This window comes from Lytechinus variegatus, chromosome 10 (genome assembly GCF_018143015.1).
Source record: "Lytechinus variegatus isolate NC3 chromosome 10, Lvar_3.0, whole genome shotgun sequence".
Lineage (NCBI taxonomy): Eukaryota > Metazoa > Echinodermata > Echinoidea > Temnopleuroida > Toxopneustidae > Lytechinus > Lytechinus variegatus.
This window is the reverse complement of record NC_054749.1, coordinates 9,658,389-9,683,858: the sequence shown is the minus strand read 5'-3', so window position 1 is coordinate 9,683,858 and position 25,470 is coordinate 9,658,389. Positions and strand designations below refer to the sequence as shown.

At 35.5% G+C, this 25,470-nt stretch overlaps 1 protein-coding gene across 7 annotated transcripts in view; it reads left to right on the top strand.

Moving 5' to 3' along the window:
- Positions 1-25,470, top strand: part of LOC446191 (myosin heavy chain) — a 70,445-nt gene that overhangs the window by 21,472 nt on the left and 23,503 nt on the right. For 4 of the 7 annotated variants that reach the window (XM_041617563.1, XM_041617564.1, XM_041617569.1 and 1 more), the window contains exons 9-25: positions 348-446; positions 1,109-1,212; positions 2,070-2,208; positions 3,211-3,329; positions 3,838-3,987; positions 4,665-4,835; positions 5,507-5,692; positions 6,051-6,177; positions 7,477-7,494; positions 12,021-12,073; positions 15,399-15,604; positions 16,113-16,233; positions 17,686-17,904; positions 18,690-18,863; positions 21,319-21,399; positions 22,296-22,424; positions 24,943-25,152. In XM_041617563.1, the coding sequence (XP_041473497.1) occupies positions 348-446; positions 1,109-1,212; positions 2,070-2,208; positions 3,211-3,329; positions 3,838-3,987; positions 4,665-4,835; positions 5,507-5,692; positions 6,051-6,177; positions 7,477-7,494; positions 12,021-12,073; positions 15,399-15,604; positions 16,113-16,233; positions 17,686-17,904; positions 18,690-18,863; positions 21,319-21,399; positions 22,296-22,424; positions 24,943-25,152 (2,306 nt within the window). Of the gene's footprint in view, positions 1-347; positions 447-1,108; positions 1,213-2,069; positions 2,209-3,210; positions 3,330-3,837; positions 3,988-4,664; positions 4,836-5,506; positions 5,693-6,050; positions 6,178-7,476; positions 7,495-12,020; positions 12,074-12,586; positions 12,634-15,398; positions 15,605-16,112; positions 16,234-17,685; positions 17,905-18,689; positions 18,864-21,318; positions 21,400-22,295; positions 22,425-24,942; positions 25,153-25,470 lie in introns of all 7 variants that reach the window. The other 3 variants (XM_041617565.1, XM_041617567.1, XM_041617566.1) reach the window with 3 other exon arrangements.

The window sequence follows — 25,470 nt, the reverse complement described above, 5'->3', positions numbered from 1 at the left end:
TCTGTTGAAAGATACACTTGTGCATTATATAATTTCCAGAAGGTCGCTTTATAAGCTAGCATCAAGTATTCATGTGTGACTTTAACTTTTATTTTTGAGAGCTATTCTACTTTTAAAATCTACGATTTTATTTCTACGGCATTTTCTAAACATTTTGTGATTATTTTATTACATTTGCCGAAGCAGACTATTTCTATTATATATATATATATAGGAGAAGTAGAATATCCCCTTTTCGTTGTTTCTTGCCCCTCCCCCTAAAAGTAATATCTGTTGACTGAGTAATGAAAAGTCTCCCAACATGGATTTAAAAACATGTATATAAATATTTTGAATTTGTCTTGCAGATCTTCTGGAGAAGTCTCGTGTAATCAGACAAAACGGTGTTGAGAGATCATATCACATTTTCTACCAGATCACATCTGGTTACAGGCAAGACGTGCTCGGTAAGCTTGCCCTGCTTTATACGGCTCAACCATCATTTTGTGGATGGCAATTTGTAGACATAGGCCCGTATTTTTAAGTCGGGTAAAATTCAAACTCTGGTCAAAAGTCGTGGTGAAGTTGCGATAAATGTTTTACTTAAGAAAGCTACGCCATGGCTGGCATTTGAACCCATGACCCTCTGTTTTGAAATCAGGAGGCTAATCCACTTAATTCATTTTTAGAAAAAAGAGAGTTTTGATACATTTTATAATATCCAGGGCCCTGGGAAGGAGTTTTTTTTACTGGAATGCTGACCCTTTCTCAATCTTTACACCTACCAAATTCCGGAGAATAATACACGGGGGTGGCCCGCTTCACAGGGCCATGATAATATCATGAAGCTAAGTTGATCAGGATTTATTTGCCTATATGATTATTTGTCAGCATTCTTCATGATTACACTAATCTATATGATGAGTGTGACTACTACACCATCATTTACGCCTAATCTAGGAGGTTATTATGTTCGAAAATTTCCATTGACAGCCCGTCGCTATAAGTCTGTTACTGAACCATGTGATATTCACAGACTATCCTACACTCTATGGCTGAAAAACCGATAGACAAGCTCTATCTTATGTCTTCAATAATGAACATTTTATTCGTATCTATCTTGTGCCAGACACCCTACTGCTCGAAAAGGGTTGCAAGAGCTACAATTTCAGCAACCAAGGAGAGACTGAAATTGACGGCGTCAATGACTCTGAAGAATTCAAACTTACTGATGTAAGATTCACTGCTTTTCTTTTATCTATCTTTTCCTTAATTTGTAATTGCATCCCTGCTGATAATCACACAGTGTCACACAGTGTGTTCGCTGTGTATACTATGTGAAAATATTATTCACACATTTTCAAATTTAACAGTGTGTTCACAGTCATGGTCGACGATGTGAATATGTGATTCACATTGTTGAAATGCTCAAATTGAATAGTGTTATGGTGATTTCACTTTGTTTTCCACACTGTGGTACACAATGTGGGACACTGTGTTATATCCAGTAGGGATATCCTTTGAATTATTAGAATACCACACGACACGTAGGGAACTTGTATAATTATGCAAGATTCATTTTAATGAATACAGGATATATGCAAGTATAGACAGATAATGATATCGCTCACACTGAGGTTGATTGACGATCGGTTTGTGATTAATTATCACTAAAGAAGTGAAATGACAAATGCTCGAGACTCTTACATTAAGCATTGCGAATATCACTACCCTAGATGCATCAGCCATTTTCTCCTCCCGTGAAGAGGGAGAGAGAAAAAAATAATAAATGATCCCTCACTGATGGCTGTGATGATAGCCCTGTAACATTTTGACTTGTTCAAAATGACAGACTTTTTAAAGTTGTGATTGAATTTCATTTATTTATTCATTCATTCATATATATACATATATCATTAAAGAACATTCCATAATCAATCATAAAATATTCGAATACATACACAATTTATGCAGGCAGTTTGAAATTCTGTATCCCTTTTAATGATGATTAGTCATAAAGTTCTAAAATAGGTACGTAATCTTTGGAGGTAGAGCTTGAAATTTTGTGTCCATTTCCCTTTTCGACTTAGGACGCCTTGGATATCCTGGGCTTTACCTTCGAAGAGAAGATGTCCATGTACAAAATGTGCGCTAGTATCATGCACTTCGGAAACGTGGAATGGAAACAGAGACCACGTGAAGAGCAGGCTGAAATTGAACAGACAACAAGTAAGTAGACATGCGCAGTTCTGTAAATCTTCCTCTCATTTGCGCATACAGTAAGCATTTGTACAGTTGTATTTGCACATAGCAGTAAGATGTTGAGATAAATCATCGAGGTGCTTTTCAAATTCACTGACATAAGCCTTCGTGATTTGATGATTATTCATAATATTCCTTTTAAGACATTCTTTTCATCTCATCCACTAAGTGTTCACAATCATTGATATTTGACAGAGGACAAAAAATGATACCTCCTGTGCCCAAAGCGAACAATGCCGCGGACAATTTCCAAACTCGATCACTTACGCAAAATTCTAGTCGTTCATTCTATTTCTTTCATAGAATTACTACATGATATATGTGGATAGATGTAGCAACAATTTTCATTTGAAAGTGTTAGGTTTTCTCGTAATGGAAAATAGGGGAAAACATCGATTTGACAGTGCAAATAAACAATTGGTCTCAAGATATTTCCAATTCTAGAAAATGGGCAATTTCTTTCTCAATATTTCCTGTCGCCGCCACTTTTAAGCTTGATTTTATATGTATCGAACAAAAATGAAACATCGAACTCGAAGCCCGGAGTCACCAAGTGTTAGCTGTTTAATGATATCTACTTTCCTATGTGCTTCTTTTTGACAATTCGTCGAAGGTTAGCAAGGCCGTAGGAACGAGTCTTTAATAGGGTTGCTGATTTGGAAGAAAAAATTGACAAGGAAATAAAACGAAGGTTTTCATTACAATTAATGAGGGGAGTGTTGGTTAATATTCTACTTTTTAGCATACCTACCTGATTTCCAGGGGTGCTGCCTATGATGTATAACACATGCAGCACAACCAGGCAAATCTTGGGGATGCTTCAGCATCCCCACTTTCCAGAGCCATGAGGTTAGCATAAAGGAAAGTTGAGGTGGGCCTTTGTCAGACATTGAACCAACTAAACTCTCTGATCCTTAGAAGATTTTCGATTCTCACTGCTTTGTTTCCATCTCCGTTCTCCTTCTCTAGTCATTGACAAGGTCGCCTTCCTGTTCGGCGTCAACAACCAGGAGTTGGTAAAGAACTTGTTGAAGCCCCGTATCAAGGTCGGTAACGAATACGTGTCACAGGGTCGTACCAAGGCCCAGGTAGGTAACCTCTTGACTTACCTCCAACTTAAAACCGTTTACCTTTCGCTTTAAGTTGAGTTTACCATCATATAGATATACAAAAGAATACTTTGAAAATATATCAATATAAAAATGTGCTTTCTAAAGTTTGTGTTATAACTTGTATGACATTGTTGTTATAAAAGACCGTGTACGGTAGCATGAGTTTTCAATCTTTATTTTGGAAACTGAAAGAAATAACGTACCGAAATTGTTGATCATATAAAGATAATGAGAAGGAAATATGAAATTAAGTCCATTCCTGTCCCAGATATCTGGTAGGGCAGTTCAATCATAGGCAGAACACATCTTCTGTGTAGCAGGGATGTAGTCTTGGTCGGCCTCGAGGCCACAATTTGCCGGCCCTGGCCTTGGCCTCTGGCCGATTCGCATGTAAAAAGTCTATGCGACCGACCTTGGCTACACACCTGCTCTGTAGACATGGTAGATCAGTTGATAATCTTGAGGTCCGTGTCTTCACGTGCAGGTCATCTACTCTGTGGGTGCCTTGGCCAAGGCTATCTACAACCGTCTCTTTACATGGCTGGTGAACCGTGTCAATAAGACCCTTGCCACCAAGGCTACCAAGGCCTTCTTCATTGGTGTACTCGACATCGCTGGCTTCGAGATCTTCGACGTGAGTTACTTTTAGTTAATACGTAGACGGTATGTAGGCAGATATTCAACACTGTTTCCGAAAGGCATCTGCTAGGATCTATAAAGGTTGGGCGAGTGGTGATTTAATGTAGAGCATAAGAGTGCTGGGTTACTTAACCTTTGAATAGCCTTGAAGCTTTCAATTTTCGAGTTGGATTTTTATGGCTTCTGTACCAAAGAAGATTTTTTTTCCGGGGGGTGTCATATTAGATTATCTAAAGAGGTAGTTTTTCGAGAGCCATTGGACCAAATGCTAATTTTCATCGGAATATTTGCCATGTATCGCATAAATTATCTCAAGTAATAGTTGCCTAGCTATAAGCTGTCATATTTCTACTGTTAACGAACATGCCCTTGTTCAACATGGCATTAATTAAGACAGCGGTGACATGCATATCATCGCAATGTTATTTTTACCTTAACATTCATGAAAATATAGCATGCTTTTTCGTATCCACTCAATCTACTTCACGGAGGGTTGTCCAACCTTATTTCAAAATAACCTACTGATTTCAAATTTAAAGCTCATATCCTTTAAAAACTAAAAATAAAAAAATACTCCATATGATTGGTTGGCCAAATTTTGCCATTCCTCGTATTTTGCTATCAATAAAAAAGATTGGAACCTCATTTCTATTTATCTGTACTCATATACAGTTCAACAGCTTCGAGCAGATCTGTATCAACCTGACAAACGAGAAGCTCCAGCAATTCTTCAACCATCACATGTTCATCCTGGAGCAGGAAGAGTACAAGAGGGAGGGCATCAACTGGACTTTCATCGATTTCGGTCTTGATCTCCAAGAATGTATCACCCTCATTGAAGGAGTAAGTCACCTCCTAGGGTTAGGATGGGTAGGGGTGGGGTCCTATATATTTGCTGGATGATTTTTTTGTTCAATGACTTTTAAGCCATCTCAGATGGAAATGATTACTTTCCTCCAAGGATCTCTGCGTCAGGTTCCCTTTGTCTTCATATTCTTTCGTGATTTACAATAAATGAATAAAAAAATTGTTCTAGAAGGCCAATAACTCTGTTCATCTTAGTTCCTCCACTCCCCTTATAGGGTGAACATGGGAAAGTTTATTCCAAATATACTCACGAAATCACATATTATTGCTATCCAGCTTGTGGCCGAGTGGCTTAAGGAATAGGGAGTAACTCAGGAAGAATTGTTTCGAACACTGCGAAGATTGCTGAGATACAATGACTGACTTGGATAATACAGCAGTATTTGTTAAAGAGATGATAGCCAAAATTGTGTTTTGGATTTAATAGATATAGCCCGCTGCAACAAACGAATCCGAAAAAACGAGGTACATTGATACATTTTACAAAAAAAATAAGAACAGACAAACTCAACATAAGTCGCAACGATAACTTATCTCATTGTACTTCCCGTAATGATGATATTTCTATTACTTGTCTTTCATGGGTTTAATTGGCATGTGCAGACATAATCAGAATGTACAAATATTAATCCTCCACCTCTCTTCAGCCTATGGGTGTATTCGCCATGCTAGAGGAAGAATGTATGTTCCCCAAGGCTACTGATTTCACCTTCCTGGACAAACTGTTGAAGCAGCATCAAGGCAAGAAGATCCTCACCAAGCCAGGAGTGGGAGGACAGAAGAAGGAGAAGAAGCACCCAGTCCACTTTGAGATCCATCACTACGCTGGAACCGTAAGTCATCCTACCTCACTTCTCAAGGGCCCGTATTCCGAAGTCGGGTTCATTTTTATTGACTGTTGAGCATTTTTAACATGGGATTTACCATTGGATGACAAAGTTACTACTATTAAGGCTATTTTTTTGAATTTACACCATTCTATTTGATTTTGTCGTGTTTTCAAAAGCTCATCTTTTTTAGATGAATCATGAAACCAAAAGAATGCTTTCCGCTTGGCTGGAGTCTTTATTTTACCAATGAACAAGTGCAAACTGAATACTTACGTAGTGAAGAAATAGAGACAGACTCAAGCAAGTTGGTATCAGTACTAAATATTAAATATAAATGATATGCGTTACCATTGAACTGTAGGTCGACTACAACGTTGAGAGTTGGCTGGACAAGAACAAGGATCCTCTAAACGAGGCCGTGGTCGAACTCTTCCGTAAATCCACAGATGAACTGCTCATGTCCCTCTTCGCAGAATCCGGACAGCCAGGTGAGTGTTGATACATGCATGTATTGCCTGCCACAGCGTTTATGCCGCTTTACGCTTGTGCAGCATAATAGATTAACTCTATGGATTTACAAATGTTCAACTCCGTGTAAGACATCCTGCTTTGTTTGAAAATTTTATCATAAATGAGCAATGATGATGATGTTGGTGATCATGCTAAGATTAAAAGTGGTGAAAATGTTTATTAATGATGACGACAATAAGGATGGTAATGATAAAGATAAGCTCAATTAGTTTGAATAATCATAATAATAATAATGATAATAATAAACAGTTCTTGTATAGCGCATATCACAATTATGAATAATGTCTCTATGCGCTTCCAAAGGACTTGGATATTATTACCCCAGCTGTAGCTTGGCTGCCGTAATTACTATGATTACAGCGCACACGCATTTCAAGGAATAAATCATAATAGTAGTATCAATAATAATAATGAAACTCATTTATTGATAATGATGATAATAATAATAATAGTAATAATAACAATAATAATATCAATAATATAAAACAATCATCATATCCTTATAAATACATTCACTAGTCTGTATAGTTTTGATACTGTAAACAACATTTCCACTCATTATTAAAGATGATGACATGTTCTTTAACACATAAAATGAATTTACATAAACAAATCGTGGTCGGTCGAAATGAGAGACTATTCAAGCAGATATATAGTGATTATTTCCCGGGGTGCCATTATGCTCCGGATTTGAAATAAAAAGTAAAATAAGCGTTTGATAAAAATCGTAAAATACCATTAAAATGGACATACCGAAGCTTCTCGACATGGACTCATCGGAGTAAAATCGCATGAATGACCAGAACGGTTGGTTGGTAGGTATAATCGCAACCAGTCATGTTCGTAAGAGCGCTATCTAAAGCGAATATAAAACAACCGAAAAAGACAATGAACGCTTAACGACGAGCAGTGATTGGCTGTCAAGCTATACAATCTAGACTTGCTATCATTCATGCGATTTTACTCCGAAGACTGCATGTCGAAAAGCTTCAATATGTCTATGTTTTAAGCTACATAAATAGTAAAGAGATGTCAGAGACAGGCTTATTTCGGATATAAATAAATTTTTCATTATCTGTTTTGACGTATTAAGCATTTTCAGTTATTTATGGCATTTAATTGTCGAATGCGCCATAATTTACATGACCGTTAGCCACGAAATTTTTATTTTGTATGAACATTATTCCATACTCTTAAATATTTGAAATATTATGTATTTACTTTTTATAATGATACAAAAATTAACATGGACATAGCTGGCCGTAGGGGAAGAGGTGAGTTAAATGTTTATTGAAAATAATGTAAAGTCATATACTGTAAACTTAGCCTACATTACTCACCCGTACTTTAGCACATATAGCGTAGATAGCTGACACAATCTTCGTCTTCCAGTTTAGTTTACATAACTATTTGTCCATGATCACTTCTTCTTATTAGCCACTTTTTATGACACTTAAATTCACCCATCAAACATATAAATATTCTAAGAAATATGTTTATATTGACATTGAACCTTAGTTGAAACGCTTAGCTGGCATCTCATTTATCACGTGGGCATATATTTCTTGATATAATGATAAACCTCATTATTGTCATCATACACAGGGTTAAAAATATATGTTTTAAAGAGACAAACCTTGACATTATCCTCTAATTATTATTTATATAACCCTGCTGAAAAGAACAGTGTCATACAGTGTGATCACATTGTGTTGTAAATGCTCAAATTTAATAGTTTGAAGATGATTTCACTGTGGACATTTTGAAAGTGTGAGTGTCTAAAGCGTGCTCATACAGTGAACTGTGAGAAAATGTGATACGCACTGGTGAAATGCTCAAATTCATGTTTAAACTCATGTTTAAATTTGTGGTAAGGATAGCCAGTTGTTACATAAATCACAATATCACTAACGGTAGAGATATCATATTTCAGCTCATTTGGCTCTCAAATCATTTATAATTGTCTAGGAAGTGTAAATAGATTATTGTCTTCACCATCGATGAATCAGGAAAGAGCACAGTAAACATAAGAAACATTCAACTTAATAAAAAAATGATACTTTGGGCTTCCCATACTTAAAGCACAACTTTAACCCTATCTAGTCCAGGGAATATACCCTGATATTTGGAGTTCATATGGCCGTCGACCGCGCGATCGCGCCCAAAATTGGCACGCAGGTTGTCTGGGATATAATCTACAAAATTATATAGTATTTTTTTTCATTTTTTATTACGTAATTATGCTAATTTATGCATAATTAGTATGCTAAATCATACTTTTTCCTCTAACTCCATGAATAAAGCTCCAAATGTTCTAATTTTTGGCATAGAAACTCTTTGTGATGTTCTTAGCAAGTGTACATGAAAAAATTGTGATATCAGATCAATTTCTTATGTATTATATCGTTTTTTGCAATTTCTTATGTATTTCTTTGTTTTTTTTGGACCTCATGTTTTTCATTGTTTTTTTTCAATGAAATTCGTTGGGGACTCTTCTAAGATCATAAACAGCATAAAATACATACATTTAGGCCAGCAAAACAAAAAATTATCATACATTTATGATTTTTGGTTGAAAACACAATTTACATTGACTTTGTACACGAAATCACGTTTTTGAGCAATTTTTGGTCTGACATGCAATTAAATAACGTTGCGTAACTTCGGAACCGCGTACCCGGGTGATGCAAAATTGGTCTCAAAAAGTCAGCGAGCAGCGCGATCAAAATATTTTGCGCGGCGAAAATATCGCGCGACTCGTTGAGGGGGGGGGGCCTCCGAGACCCCCCGGCCTAGATAGGGTTAAACCCGAGTTTAAGTTAAACCTGACTTCAGAATACGGGCCAACATGTTTAACAATGTGAAGGAAATTTTACATTGTGTTCCACACTGTGAACACACTGTGGCAAATACTGCGGGACACTATGCTATTATGATCAAGGGAGGTCTCCTTCTTAATGATACACACCAAAACTGTGGTGTTAACAGATGTATAGGACCACACCAGTCATTTCACTCGGGTGTTAAATTTACAGTGTTAATTATTACAGCACCTGTGGTTTATATTTCAATACCTCGAGGTGTGGTCCTCGAGGAACACAACATGGTGTCAATGTTAACACCCCAGGTTTTAAAATTTGCATTGACTTATTTATCCTCTTTCACATTTTCTTTTGTATTCCTTAAATTTCTAGGTATACATACGCACGATTCGCCCCTTAAATGTTATATTTAGAAGTGTATCGTACCATTTTTGACATATTAATACTTCCTGATAAAACATCGGATCATGAGGTTTACTGGGCCCACACTAATTCACACCCGATCAAAATCACATTTTGCAATAACCTTTACGATTCATCGATATTTATGGATTTTTTTTTTTAAATGTCATGATAGTTGACATTTCTCATAGTCATAGCATATCATAGATCACAATCCATTAGTCAGTGTTTAATGATTTAAATTCCTTATAGCGTTGTGAATAAAGGTCCAATCAAGTAAACAAGTAATCAACTCGACAAAGAAACAAAACTGGCATAGGCGTATTTGCATAAAACACCCCCCCAAAAAAAATAAAAACCACCTTGTAATCAATAATAATAAATGCGTTTTTTTTTATTAATCACCGTATAACATTAGTTTAAAGCTATCTGTCTTAAGTCTGATATAATTTCTCGATTACATTGAACATTACCATTCGACCCCAATTCAAAAACGTCAAGGATTTCTATATCATTATCCATGCATATTTCTGTAATTATAATATCATTTTATTATATTCTTTTCCAAAATTTTAAAACCATGAGATGACTTTTTATTCAAGCGGGTAAAGCGTATATTACCTCATATATCATCACAGATGAAGAGTAGTTTTAAAGCTCATTTATGTTGTTGAGTTTTAAAATCACACCTTAAAAGATGTTGCTTTGTCGTAAAAGCCTGTGGACGAGAATACGTGTTCATTGGCTTTGAAGATTCCCTAAAAGATAATGGACAGATTTGCATCACAATCCTGTGATGCGTTTATTTCGTAAGATTATTTTGCTCATGCGCAGAACAGCCAACTCCTATTATACGTTTCGCATGCGCGTAACAGTATTTTTGGTTAATCATATTCGTTGCAACAGTTGTGTCGCAAATCTTAAGTGTCTTTTTATGAAGACCTGTTGATGCTTGCTTGCCTGATGGAATTAAAATCCAGGGTAAATGAAGCGTATTTCTGCCTAGTCTTGTCTACAGGCTTTACGAAAATGCAATACCATTGAAATGATATCACTTATTTCAAATTTATATGTGTTAACTAAAGTGTATAACTATGATCATCACTTTGGCAACAATTATTTCTTCTCTGTTATTATGAACATGGAATGATGAATGATGGTCACATGAAGCAATGTGGGTTAATGTGGTGGAAGACTTACTATTAGAACACAAACTTCAATAAAAAAAACACAATGTGTTTGTTTTGCCTTTATATTGTAGCAGTATCATCACCGTAGTAGCAAATGAAAATCGATTTCTCTTTTCGGCGTTCGTGTTTTTTATGAAGAGATAATCTCTTTTTGTCTTCCATCATCATAATCCAAAATGATTTTGTTTCTTTAAAGTGAATATTTTGATCATGTATGTGCATAGCCCTAAATATCGTTTTTCCTCCAGTAATATCAAGGAATGAATGTTAAGAAATAAATAAATGTTTCGATAAGGTGAATGGAATAAACTGAGGAAAAGTCAATATTTCAATATGAAAGTAAGTTTTTTTTCTTCCGCCCCTACTTTGTAATATGCTCTATCATTTCACAGTTCTATCGTTGTTATTGTTTAGTATTTGTATGACGTAGTCATTACATAAGACAAATTATGACAAGCTAATCAAATTATCTCGTTAATTCACTTTTAATGTTTTTATTTCATTTGATTCATGGTCGCTTCTATTGGAGGAAAGACAATATTTTGGGGGTCAATCGTTGTTGATTTTATGCTTCCCAATATACGTTATACCATATGTTTATGATTTAATCCTACACGTCTTAACGTCACTGCTTTGTATTTCCCCTTCACATGTGTTTTAATGTATCAAACAGAATGTCAGTTTTTGTTTCTTGTTTGTTTGCCAAACACGTCGTAAAGTAACCGTCTATCACGTATAACATAATATTTGTAAATAGCCAAGTTTAACAATGGCAGATTCACCCATATTTAAAACGAAAAAATGTGGTCTTGTGTCATAAACTTATCAATTAAAAATTCATAGCCTTCTTTTGATAACTTCTCAAAATAATGCCACCAAGACAGTAATGTGTAGGGGGTTAAAATGTTTTTTCCTTCATGAACATCGGTGGCTTAAAGTTACTGTAAAATTGTATTCCCTATTCTGTAATATGCAAATATTATTTTCATAATAACATTCAAGGACATATAAGAAAATGAGGAAAATTTGAATTCTATCATCACCATGAAACTAAAATAAATAAATCGGCCTAGAAAGTAACTATACAGTAGACTAATTGGAAAGTTTCTAAGTGATGGTTATGTCTTAGAATCTTGAATGTTTCTGATATTATGTGTAAACTGTAAGATTTGATTAATACCAGCCTTCAGTTTTCTAGAGCGCCAACAATCCCGTTTGTCGTTGAGGTAACGTCTCGTCTAAATAATGTGTATTTTACGTACTTTCTTCGTGTATTCCGGAGTGCATACCCCCTAAGTGAGTAGCAACTAGTATAGATTTTTGACTAGCTCTGTATGCCAACCCGTTTGTGACGTGCTTGTGTGTCTTCTTTTTGTGATATCCTAGGTGGTGGACGCAAGAAGGGTGGTTCCTTCCAGACCGTATCGGCCCTGCACAGGGTATGCTTACTATTACCATGCATACACACTCACACACACACATTCACTAGATACAAAATACATTCCACACAAACACACACCCACGCGCACACCGTGCTGCTTGAAACCCACATCACTCTATCCCCTCTGGCATTCACACTGCATCTTCAAGCACGCGCACTCTCACTTTCTTCTTCTCATACCAAGCTCGAACCCGGGACCGCACAAATACCAGAATGCATTTGTGCAGCTCTAATGCTTTTAAAGTGGAATGTGTCTATCTATCCCACTCCTCACAGTGCATCATTCAACCCAAGAAAGTTTTATTTTCCGACACCCCGACCCGCCTATGACATGCAACTTCTTCTGTCACGTGACTCTGTCTTAATACCTGTTCTGTCGTAATCCGTTTTTTTTTAAGTCTTGAACGCTTTTTTTTGTCTCTCTCAAACTTAAAAAAATCTGTTTCTTAATGCATTTTGTTCTTTTATTTTTTTTCCTTGCTGCAATTATTGTACATGTTGGTTCACACAGGCTCTGGCAAGGAGAAGAAAATCAAGACAATTAGCGCCGGGCACAGGGTTGGCATGAGTGATTAATGTCTTGATCGTGATTCTATATAACCTTAATCATTTCTTTAGATTTAGACAGTATCCATGTAGGATTAACTTGGGGGCTTTCCGTCTGGGATGTATATGTTGCTGTTTTGCTGTCTACCTTATCTAGTCCATTTTGAGCACTAATAGCTCTCATTTTAGATTTTTTTTGTTTGTTTAGAAATGGGATCAATTGGGTCACGTGGTCGTGTGTTTGCTGTCTAATGTTGTCCACTGTCAACATATTTTAGGCCAATAAATTTATGAAATATAGATAATCCAAATTGACAGAATTTCTTGCAGCTTACTTTATTCAACTTTTAAAATTTAAAAAAAGTTTTAAATTTCACTATTTAATCGGCATTATTTTCCAATACAAAATAATTGAAATCTCGACCTAAGTGCTAGTCTTTAAGAAGAATCCTATGCATATTATTATACCTTATATTGTATATATCATTTCAAATCTTCAATAGAAATACGTGAAATGCGTTTAATAATTGAGATTATGTAGACATGAGTAATTTTAGTTTAAAAATAAATGATTGAAATTGTCTGATTGTTTTATTCAAATTAATTTTGTAAGGCTTAAATCAAAGAAAAAACACACGCACCTTTCACTGATAAGAAACTAAATAATCTTCTTCGTATGACTTATAGCCTGACGTGGTCTGCTCTTTATACTAATTGCATGGTTTTCTTTTTTTTTCTTCTTGACAACATCTTCAAATATTAATTCCACAAGAAAATCACTGATCTTATTTGCAAGACCCCAGACCCCCCCATCCTTACATATCATTTCAACACTGCATTACAAGGGAAAAAACAAAAATATTTGCATTCGACCTTTCCTCCCTAAGTATATTAAAAAGCTTGAGCAATCACATTTCAGAGCTGAATATAAAGTTATTTGGTACGCACTAAACCATTGCAAAAATCGACTAATTTTCCTATGAATATGAGAACGAATTGCTGCATTTTGTGCATAATGAGGAGCAAAAGGGGGCATGTATTACATTGAAAAAAATCATTTTTGTATATTGGAGAAAGACGGCTTATGACGAGTAGTTTTCGTTAAAGAGAACATAATTTAAAAGCATTAATTAACAGAAATCTTGTCTTCATGCATGAATTCTAAGTAACCATTAATAACAGAAACTTCCAGCAATCTTTGCTTACTTTCTTTAATACATATATTTTCCTCCCAAACAAAACACACAGACACAAAATCTCATATTTATAACTTAATTTGTATTTAATGTTTTCATGATGTTTTGTTTTCTCTTGTTATTATGTTAACATACCACGACTCAACTTATCAAAGTTCCTGGTCTAAAATAAAACATCATCCAAACAAAATATTTTTTTCTGCCGAATGAATTATCAAAATAAACCGATATTGACAGAATTTTGTCGAATTAAAAAAAACGAATTAAGAAATAAACGATTTCATCCAACAAAGTCTCTTCTGGTTGATTTCTCGTGATAATGTATTACTGTGAAAGAAGCACAACGAATGTTCTCAAGCAAAGAAAATTAACTCATTATCAGTAATTCAATTAAAAAAAAATATCTTGAAACCATTTCGTTACGTCCATTTTCTGATAAGTTGAGTCGAGGTAGAAATTTTGAATACGTAATATTGTAATGATGTTAGAAATTGAATAATTATTTGTCCTTATTTTCCAGCCCGTTCCATTACGTAATCAATTCCTCTTTCTCCAACAAATACATTTACCAACCAAGCCTCAATCTTCTTTTATTACACAGCTAGCCAAAAGTATTTGCCTGGATTCTCAAAACAAAAACGCTAATTGATACGGCTTTTTTGATCCGTTGATTCAATTCAAATAATGATATTCAAAATTGCACCAAAAGAACCTTGTACATCATTAATAATAACAATAGTTTGGTTTGTTTTACATTTTTTTGTCAGTGGATAAAACTCAACTATCATTTATTCTTTTTATTGTATGAAAGTAAGAAAAGGGGAAACTTTCAACTCTCAGCCTACCAATATCATATCTATGTTGGCAGGCTTGTGAATCATATGAAATTTGGAAGTCACGATAGCTAAAATGAACGTAGCATTAACGGGCTGGAAAATTTACAATACATACACTTTGCAGTATGTGGAGTATGTAGAGCACAGTAGTTATTTTTCATATTACGTAACATCAAAATATTACGTTGCCGTTTTGTGTGAATATATTATCACAGATTTTGCTTTCAAACGATAAATCAATATAATCATTAGATCGTGTAAACTTACTGAAATACTAGAAATATAAGGGATTCTTTGATTTTACTTTTGAGCATTTGGACTAGGTATTCTAAGCAATATCTGAAATCTGACAAAATATTTATAATAATATGATTTCTTTTTAGACGAAAAGAGGTTTCCACGGGGTATATTTCTGCAAATATATCAGTCAACAAAAACTCTACACGTGCAAATCACTGTATTAAATCGGCATTGATTCTAAAGATTGCTTATTTTAAGATTTCATTTAACAAGTAATAAATATTTAATATGAAAAGAATTTGTACCAAAACCAAATATTTTCTAAATTTGGCATATTCCATACCCCCCCCCCCCCCCCCTCTAAAAGTGGGTTATGAATATTCCAGTGAGTGGCTCTCTGTTAGAAAGACATAAGGGTAATAGCAAACAGACTATCGCCTTCGAAAAGATGGCCCATATCTCATCAATTTCTGTCTTCCCGCCTTCATCCCTTTTCCGCCAACAGGAGCAGTTGAACCGTCTGCTGACTACCCTCTACAACACACAGCCTCACTTTGTCCGTTGCATCATCCCCAATGAAAAGAAAGCCCCTGGTGTCATCGACGCCCATCTTGTACTCCATCAGCTCGCCTGTAACGGTGTGTTGGAAGGTATCCGTATTTGCCGTAAAGGATTCCCCAACAGACTGCCCTTCGGTGAATTCAAACAGAGGTAGGTCGTGCAATCTTGTTCTTACCGCTTCCAGCTATGTATAACCAGTTCAAACCGCTTCAAGCTAGGCATAGCCAGTTCTTACCACTTCCAGCTAAGTATAACCAGTTCAAAACGGAAAATTATACCATAAGTACACTCTGTATAATTGACGGAAATTACAGACATGCACCATCAAAATCTGAATGACCAATTTTTCATGAAACGAAATCCTAAACTATCACCTGAACCCAAGCTGCAAAATCACATGCTAAAGTATACAAGTATGTATTGGTACAAAAGTGATAATTTTCTTCTTTGATTAACAATAATCGAAGCTAACGACCCATGACAAACAGCTTCATGACACAACCCCTTGTATCTTACATTGAATGCTGTGATGTGATTCCATTTTGATAAATACATCATCATTTAAAGGAAAGGTTGGATTTAACTCTGTCGATTTCCCATTTTTGACAAATTTTGCTGCTTGTTATGACAAAGATTCCTCTTTCTCTTGGTTGTTCAGATACACTATCCTGGCTCCCAGTGCTGTCCCACAGGGATTCATGGACAGCCGTAAGGCTGCTGATCTCCTGCTCAAAGCTCTGCCTCTTGAAGAGAACGAATTCCGTATGGGCCACACCAAGGTATGAAATAATCTTTAAACCATTCGCCGCTGAATTCTGTGATTGCCGTAGACTTTTTAAAGGAACAGCCTGGTTCAAGTAGTCAATGGTTTAAATGAGCTCGATAAACAAACTTGACCACTGGTTGAACATTATGATTCGTTAATGATTCGTTAATGCTATGGAAACCTTTTCCAGGTATCCTTGAACAATGTTCAAAATATTGGTAATGTAGTCGAAAATATTAATAAAAAATATTTTGACACTCGTGTTCATCTCCGAACCTTCTAACACTATATCGTATGTGTTAATGGAAAACTGTATCTTCGTATGGATACGGAATGGTGAAAGAGATTGAACATGGAGAGGTTCAAAATCATATGATATTTTCCTTGCATGCTCAAAATTTTTAAAATACCTCCAAGACCGGAAGTCGTCATCACAGCAGGATATATCGGCTGTGTGTGTATATATGAACATTATAAAACTTTGACAAAAAATACTTACAGTTGAGGCCAGAAGTTTACATACACCTAGGAAATTCAAAGAAAAGCTGACATTTGTCAAACGGCATAGAATTTACTGTATCTTATAAAATATTTGTGTTATCATGACAAATTTGATATAAAAAAATGAGTATGTCATGCCCCTTCATCACATTGCTTTGTCACCAGGAGCTGAAAGATATTTAGGTGAAAATTTTCCCCAAAAAATCTTCATATTTTAGACGAATCAAAAATAAAAACTTGACAAAAACATTTCATATTTGTCCTAGTTACTTCTCAGAACAAACATTTCACATTACACATTTTTGTTCAGTGGTGACATATCATGATAGAAAATGTAATATAAATCACATTTATATATTTTTTAAACGATGTTTGAAAATATAGAAACTAACAATAGAATACAATGGCATTATAATACTACTTTTTTTCTTCAAAGAAAATTCCACCTGAAATATACTTTGATCTCAACGGTATTCCAATCATATGGAAGAGCTCAATGTGCTCTTTCATTTGATACCAAATTCTTCATGGTAGTATTTATATTTCTAAAGATATAGTAAATTTAACGATGTTTGGCAAGTGAACAAATTTCACTGTATTCCATGGGTGTATGTAAACATTCGGCCTCAACTGTATGGGCCCCGTAACAGTAACAAAAAGGTTAGCGATTAATCGTTCGCTGGACTTTTACGATTGATTGTACATTATAGTCAATGCAATCGATTGTAGAAAATGTGATCTGCAATCATTCCCGACAAGTTGTAAAGTTGCTGATCTGACAACTTTCCTCGATTTTGATTTGTTGAGAAGCACTGTTACTAAAACGTCCCACGAGTCCTTTCACGAAACACTTCCCAGAGATATTCATTCGATTGAGGCTTAAATTGGTTTTCTTAACAGTAAACGTGGTTAAGAACTCCTTCATAAATTCTGACCTTATTTTCCTCTTACCTGCCATTTTCAGGTGTTCTTCCGCGCTGGTGTCCTGGGTAAGCTTGAAGAATGGCGTGATGACCGTCTCGCTGAGATCATCTCCATGATCCAGGCTCAGATCCGTGGTTACCTTGCACGTATCGAGTTCAAGAAGATGCTTGACCAAAAGATTGGTCTGGGTGTCATCCAGCGTAACCTTCGCAAGTACCTGATCCTCAGGAACTGGGGCTGGTGGAGACTCTACACAAAGGTAAGATATGCTACTCAAACATGGGGCCTTCGTCTCACAAAGACGTATTATTAATCCAATCAAAGTCAACAACAACTTCTTTAGAATGTACAAGTCTGAAGTGTTCTAATGGATATGACGAACACTAAAAAGCATCGTCCTTTTCGAATAAGAATGATGATAGACATATACATGGAGGTGATTTCCATGGATAAGTTCAATATCCCAGCTTGTCATATCCGGTTTCATATTACGATAAAACAATATTGTCTGAAATCTATGAAAGGAACATTCATCAAACTTTCCAGTACCATAATCTGCCGATAAGGGTAATGCTTCTGTCGTACCTTCCTTAAATCCATGCTCCGGGGAGATGGCCTTTGGATAAAAAAACTGGGCTCCTGCTACGAATGCATGCAATGCCGCATGAAATAAACTGGTTCAACGTTGATTCGTAAATTAGGGTGCATAAAATTACGAGGAATGGTATCCTCTCAGCATTTTCTGTTAGAAAACCTAGTGATCCTCAACTTTGTTTTCACAGCTAACTTTAGCTAATTTCGTTGATAATCATTTTAACTAATTATCTCGGTAACTCCGATACTGAGGACTTTCGATACAGCCCTCCCAGTTTCAGTCGGACTGCCCTACGTGAGACTACCAGGTGGGAATAATAAAAGTTGACCATAATTGGGAAGGTGATGGGCCTTTGGCAAAGGTTCTGCAACATCATTCGCTTCACCTTTTTTTTCCAACTCTAATCCAGTGGGGCCATCATTCGTTTTCCCCTGTTTGTCTTGCTACAGGTGAAGCCTTTGCTGAACGTTGCCCGTGCCGAGGATGAGATGAAGGCCAAGGATGACTTGATCAAGAAAGCCAAGGAACTTCTCTTGAAGGAGAAAGAGGAGAGGCAGGCCATGGAAGAGAAGAACGCCGACCTGCTCAAGGAGAAGGCCGATCTTTTGGCTCAGCTCAACTCCGTAAGTAGCTGTTATCTCTAACTGTACAACCAATCAAATTAGTACATGGCAGCACCAAGAAATTTTGAAAACTTACACAAAATTTACCCAAAGTGTGCACGAAATCCTTCAATTGCACTCTTGAATATGCAGAAGTGCCCCTATGACCACCCCAACCCTTTGAAAAAATTCTTCTTACGGCCATGGGTTGGTAGCATTGTTCTTGGGAAAAGGCTTGAGAGAGAGCTGCTAGAACCATGTGAGTGATCATTTGTAGATTTCAATTGAAAATTATAGGTCAGTGTCATCTGAGGAAGTTTATTCATGCTTGCGATTGATTTCATTCATGATTTAATGCAAACTTTAAGAGTAAATACGATTGTAGGCCAACATGAGAATGTCGACGGATGACTTAATTTCATAAACAATGGCCTGGGGCTTCTTGGTATTCACCGTGTCCTTTATGTTTTTCATGGCAATGATGCATAAGTTTGCCTTTGAATTTAAAAATCTCGTAAATTTGTGAAAAGGTTTGAATTGTCGAGGAAAATAGGAATGTCTTAAATCCCACTCCCGCGGAATGAATGAATGAATTCATTTGGTCAATTTATTGGATTCTGTTCGAGCTCGTTTTAAGATCGTTATCATCACTTGCATTTATGCTTAAGTGTAGTTATCTACAAAGTGTTCCTTTAGCATAAAATATTTCAGTTTTCTAAGTTGGTTCATGCCTTATTAATGTGACAAAATCGTTATTTCTCTTTTCTACCCATTGTGTTTTGTTATCTTTTGTAGAAAGTAAAGTTGTTTTGAAATTCTAGGGATGCATGTAAAGTATATATAAAAAAAAACACGTTTTCAACCCCTGGCCCTTTTTGCCTATGTCACTACGAAGTAGAAGTAGTAGTTGTTGTTGTCGTCGTGGTGGTAGAAGTAGTAGTAGTAGTAGTAGTAGTAGTAGTAATAGTAGTTATTAATCATTGTTGTTGAGGTAATAATAATGATAATAGCATTAAAATTGAGGCTATTTATCGCCGTGATTTCTCTGCTAAGGAAATCGTTTTATAATTTTTACGAAACGACACAATTCCTTGATTCAGAAACGAATTAGAGTGGATTAACTGGAAAGTATTGACCATTATGTTTTCTTCAAAATGACCTTTTTGCAATAAATTAACTAACCTTTTTTCGGAGATGCCATGAGTTGTGATAATTTCTTCGAAATCATGGCATTTTGAGCTCCAAAAGTGCTCATGTTTACAGATATTGTTGTTTGTTTGTCAATATCTTAGGTGCATTTGGTTAAGTCGAAAGGCAAGTAGACAATCGGCGCCTCAAATGCTAACTTTTATTATTATTATTACCCTAACTATACTATAGATATACTTGTATATTGCAAAATATTTAAAGTGATTTATATTACTAACTTTTATTTTTATTTTTTGAGAAACCTCTTGGCCGAAAAGTCATTTTGTTTGATCGAATGTGATGATATCATTAACGTTATATCATATGAAACCCGCTAGCCTAAAAGTAAAAAGCGGTTTCTATTGTTTGTACAGATTATGAATGATGTTTCATTACCAACCGTTACCATGGTAACGGAATGGTAATATGTGTTGTCTGGTACAATGTTAAATGATTTGGAATCTTTGTAACTCCTTTTTATATTTTAAAGAGGTTCCAGTCATATCACGGGGAGTCGTAGTCCCCTTTTATATGTTGGTGGTGTCCGCTATTTTTCGAGAAGATCATTGAGAATAAAAATGATCACGTGGTTGTGGTTTCAAAGTTTTCATTATATATACCTCTAACCAATTGAAACTAAAAATAAATGTAGGTGGATACATGTTAACGTAACTATCACAGGACCGGCCTAAAATACTTCTTGGACACACTTGAGAAGAGACTGCTGCTAAAGGTGGTTTTCTTTAAACACATGTCGGAAAGTATGCGGTATCACTTTGTTAACACAATGCCATTTGTACTGATTTTAAGTTATAGGCCTCAATTGCAGATCTAATAATATATATCAATATAGAACCATATCATATCGAATGAAACAAGTTGTCTAAAAGTGCCATACAGATATCTTACATAATTAGAGGCATTATGCATTTACACCCCTTATTCCGAATAAACAATAAAAAAAGAATCTGATATAATCAGTTTGGACATCATCAAAATTGTTGTTTCCCTGATCTCACATACAGAAGCAGTTATATTTCCAACTAATGATCATGATGACGACGATGATAATGATTGATGATGATGAAAATGATTTGTATAGCACCATTTGAACTCTTATGCTTCATCCACCTCTATTTAAAATGACGTACGTGTTTGTATTTTATTTCCAAAATCGCGTTTATATCAACAAAAACAACGTTTCGATAGATTAAACATTGGAATGAAATTCATAATTATGCCGCATTACAGCAATATTACACGAATTCTGTTTTTTTTAATATTCAAGGAGCAAGAATCTGCTGTTGAGATCGAAGAGAAATTCACCAAGATGATGTCCCTAAAGGCCGACCTCCAGACCCAGCTAACAGTAAGTCATTCACCATGTTCAAATTTGAGTTTTAATATTTAATTCTCAGAAAAAAGCATGGCTGTTTACACTGAAAACTACTGTAAGGCTCATGATAGTAAACAGTGTTGTATAACATATTAAAGCAACGCTTTAACTGTGTGTAAGATATTAAATTTGAGAAAATAGTTATTGTAATCACATTACCTGTATAAGAAGACTTGTCTAATCTCTCATTTATCTCTCCTTTTTTATCTACAATTTTCTCAATTTGGAGACCCACAAGGCGCACCTTATTACCACTTTTGTTCATATTTTGGTAACAAGATATTACAATGGCAGCGTTACTCCCATTAAGAATACCAAGTATATTGCATACTCCTCAAGTATCCTCTATTCTAAAATAATTTCATTGAATTGAGCAAGAATTTTCTAATCAAGGCAAAATTGAATATTTTGTTTTTTCGTTTTACTTTGTCCTCATACATGGTTATATTTACGTTTGAATTTTTTCAATTGCTATGATTTTTTAAAAGAATGTGTACTATAATGCTTATCCTATATCCTTTCTCTTTTTATTCCCGTCTTATTTTCCCTTTCATCCCCTTATGTGATTTAATGTCATTCAATGATTTTTATTTGTACCTCAATTATTTCATTCTGAACGTTCGCCATCCACAAAATTACATTGGTTGGTGTCTGTTGTACTTTTCTTTCCTTGTTATAAATCATATCCACTATCATCAACTACTCCAACTATTTATGTTCCTTTTGAGATCGTTTTTCCCCTTTCCCTTTGTTTACCACTCTAATACACTTCTATTTGTGATCACCTCCAATCGTCTTTGTGGCTTATTTTTATTCTTCCATATCCTCCTGTCCTTCCTTCTTTCCTTCGTGCCATCTATCTATCGCAGGAACTACAAGAGCGCCTTGAAGAGGAAGAGGACGCCGGAGCATCCGTCTCTGCCGCCAAACGCAAGCTCGAGCAGGAGGCCGTTGAACTCAAGCGTGACATTGAAGACCTCGAGATCTCTCTCACTAAGGTACTGTGACGATAACCCATTCGAAGAGTGACCACGTTCGTGTATTCCTTGCTTATGTACCACCACAGGGTCTGGGTGGCCTTCCTTCGGCTCACCACTGTATAATCCCCTCACCTAACGATAAGAAATCAATCTAAATTGGTCGAATGGACCCTGGATGTGGTACTAGTTGGGTGCACTTGAATGTGCTAGCTCTTGCGAAGACTCGTTCCCACTTTCTAAGGATATCCGCAGGAGGCACTTGTTGCAACCATGCCACTAACATTCTAAATCGAAGCTGACCATGCATGTAGTATTAAGCTGAGAATCTCAGGTTGCAGTTTGTTTCTCTTGCTGATATCCTGTACGGGACGAGTCAAATCCGGAAGGATGCTGAACGATGTTACCAATCACAGTCCTATCTTTTTATTGGTCAAAAATGAAAATCGGAAAAAAAGTGTCATCGCAAGTTTTGAACATTTTATATCCTTTTGTGACAAAAACCTAATAGTATGTCGTTAACGAAAAGAAAAAAATCAAATCAAGATGGAAATATTTGATGGACTGATATTTGTTGATGAAATCAACCCGTGAAACATCGTTCGCCATCTCCCTCTTCACCAGTGTGTATACCAGCAATGGAGGCAAAGTATCGTTTGGCAATAAAAGTATATTTTTAGTGACTAGATCTTTGATTAAATGAAAAAAAAAACGCAAAATTTTGTTTGAAACAGGAAAATAGATCATTATAATGTGCCAGTTACGATAATGCATCCGTTGTTTGTATTTTAACAGTTTCTTGTGAAGTGTATTAACAGTGTGCAGTCATGATATCTTTAGGTGTTTTTTCTTTCACAAATTCATTATCAAAAAGCATGTCGTTTTTTCATAACATAAAGCATAAAAACCAACCGTATTTTATACGCCCAGATGTCATTACCAAAAGCCTGTCAGATTTCTGATTTCTTGCTTTTTCTGATTTCTAACAACATTTCGCTTAATTTGAATCATTTCCATCATTTCAGTTGATAAACCTCTTTGTTCATTATATTGCTGTGTTGCATGATTTGATGTCCATATCAACCACCAAAAAAGGGGAAAATATGAAAACTAAATAAATACCTACTATAATTGCCTGTGACAAAAATAATAGTTTTATATCAATTATTTCGCCCTTTATGAAGTAAAAGAAAAAAAGGTAACCAACTAACTGCAGTCATTGGGCCTTTTCATATAGACCAAAATATTAATTTAATGAATACAGGTCCTAGTTAATGATGTAAATTCTGATTTAATCTGATATTGCTTAATACTAAATAGATGTGGAGCTAAGGGCAGGCAGGTTTCGCCTTATTTCTTTTTGTTAAATCTAAATATAACATGATTTGCACATGATACTTCACTAAAACTGTTACAAACTGGTCTTCATTTTCATCAGTGGGTTACAGTTGCAGTGCCATAGTTTGAATTTCTCATCCATTAAATAAAATATTCATCTAAATTCATCGACATCGCCAGTTTTTCGAAGAATGATAGAGGATAGCAAAATATATGTTATCATTAGTCAATCCACATTTTATATCTTTTTAAACTTTGGCCCCGTCACAGTCAAACGTGAATGTTCAGGGGCTAAAATTGTAAGAAGATACATCCATTTCATGTAGAAAACGTACTTTCACGCTTGCAAATTGTCATGAAAATAAAAAGTTGAGCACGCTCAAAAAAAAAAATAGAAACGACTTTCCTAAATGCTCCGACTACTGCGCACAAATCTAATTTGAAGGAATATAAGTATTTTTTATAGCACCAAATGTCTGTTAAACTGAAAATTTGATAAATTCCTATATAAATTGATAACAAATAATAATAGTAAGTGGATTTCGAAATGAGGTACAGTCAGGGTTATAGATAACGAAAAAAATTTAAGTAATTTTAAAAGGAAATTAGCTTTAAAGATAATAATAAAATATTTGAACTAGATATTTAATAAAGACTGATAGTGTTTCTTTATTACTTAAGTTACATTTAATAATTTGCCCGAACTAACTTTCGAGTTTATAACCGGTGTGTTTAATTTTTATTTGAATAATTAATTCTTTAATTTCAATTTTGCTTGCCGTTTTTAATATACAATTTTAAATATTATTATTTTTATTATTGAATGATTTATAGCCCATTATATTATATTTTTTGTATAGTGAGATTTAAACAAAACAAAACAATGTTTATAAATGTACTCAGTTCCTCATAAATGTAATGCACAATATATAAGATGTTATATCATTAGTTATTGAGGCCGCTAATTCATGCTCCCAAATTAAAGTAAACTATTAAGCAAAATTAATAGCACCGCACTTGCACCGCCTTTAAGACAAGTTGCGATTGTTGCTCTCGGATTTTCTTGATTATCTTAATCGGTTATTTACCATGCTATAATTAATTGCGTTGGCAAAAAAATCAAATCGGCATGATATTAAAAAGATCGGCCTCAGAGCTTTATGATCCTAGCGCCCAATTGCTTCTCCTTCGCTTCCATTAGTCCGAGGAGGAGAAGAAGCAGAAGGACGCTACGATTAGGAGCCTGAACGACGACATCGCCGCTCAAGATGAGGTCATTGCCAAGATGTCAAGGGAGAAGGCCAACCTTGAAGAAGAACACTCCAAGACCTTGGACCAACTGGCGCAGGAAGAGGAGAAGGCCAACCATCTCTCCAAAGTCAAGGCCAAGCTTGAAGCTTCTGTTGACGAGGTGAGTATTCACCCCTCTGTGTATTTACAACCTTGAACATTCTGGGCCGTATTCTGAAGTCTGGTATAAAGTCATGGGTTAACTATGGATAGCCAATAGCAGCATAAATCTCTGAGGGAAGAGGTTCAATGTGTGGGCTCAATTGGCTCTCTTAACTATATGAGTAGGGTAAATTAGATAGGTTGTCTTTACCATTCAACAGTATTCAAGAATTAGGAAAGAGCACAGTGAAAATTATCAACATACAATGTAAACAAAATTTGACATTTTTGGCTTCCCATAACTTTAACAAAGAGTAAGACCATGGTCTAAGTTAAT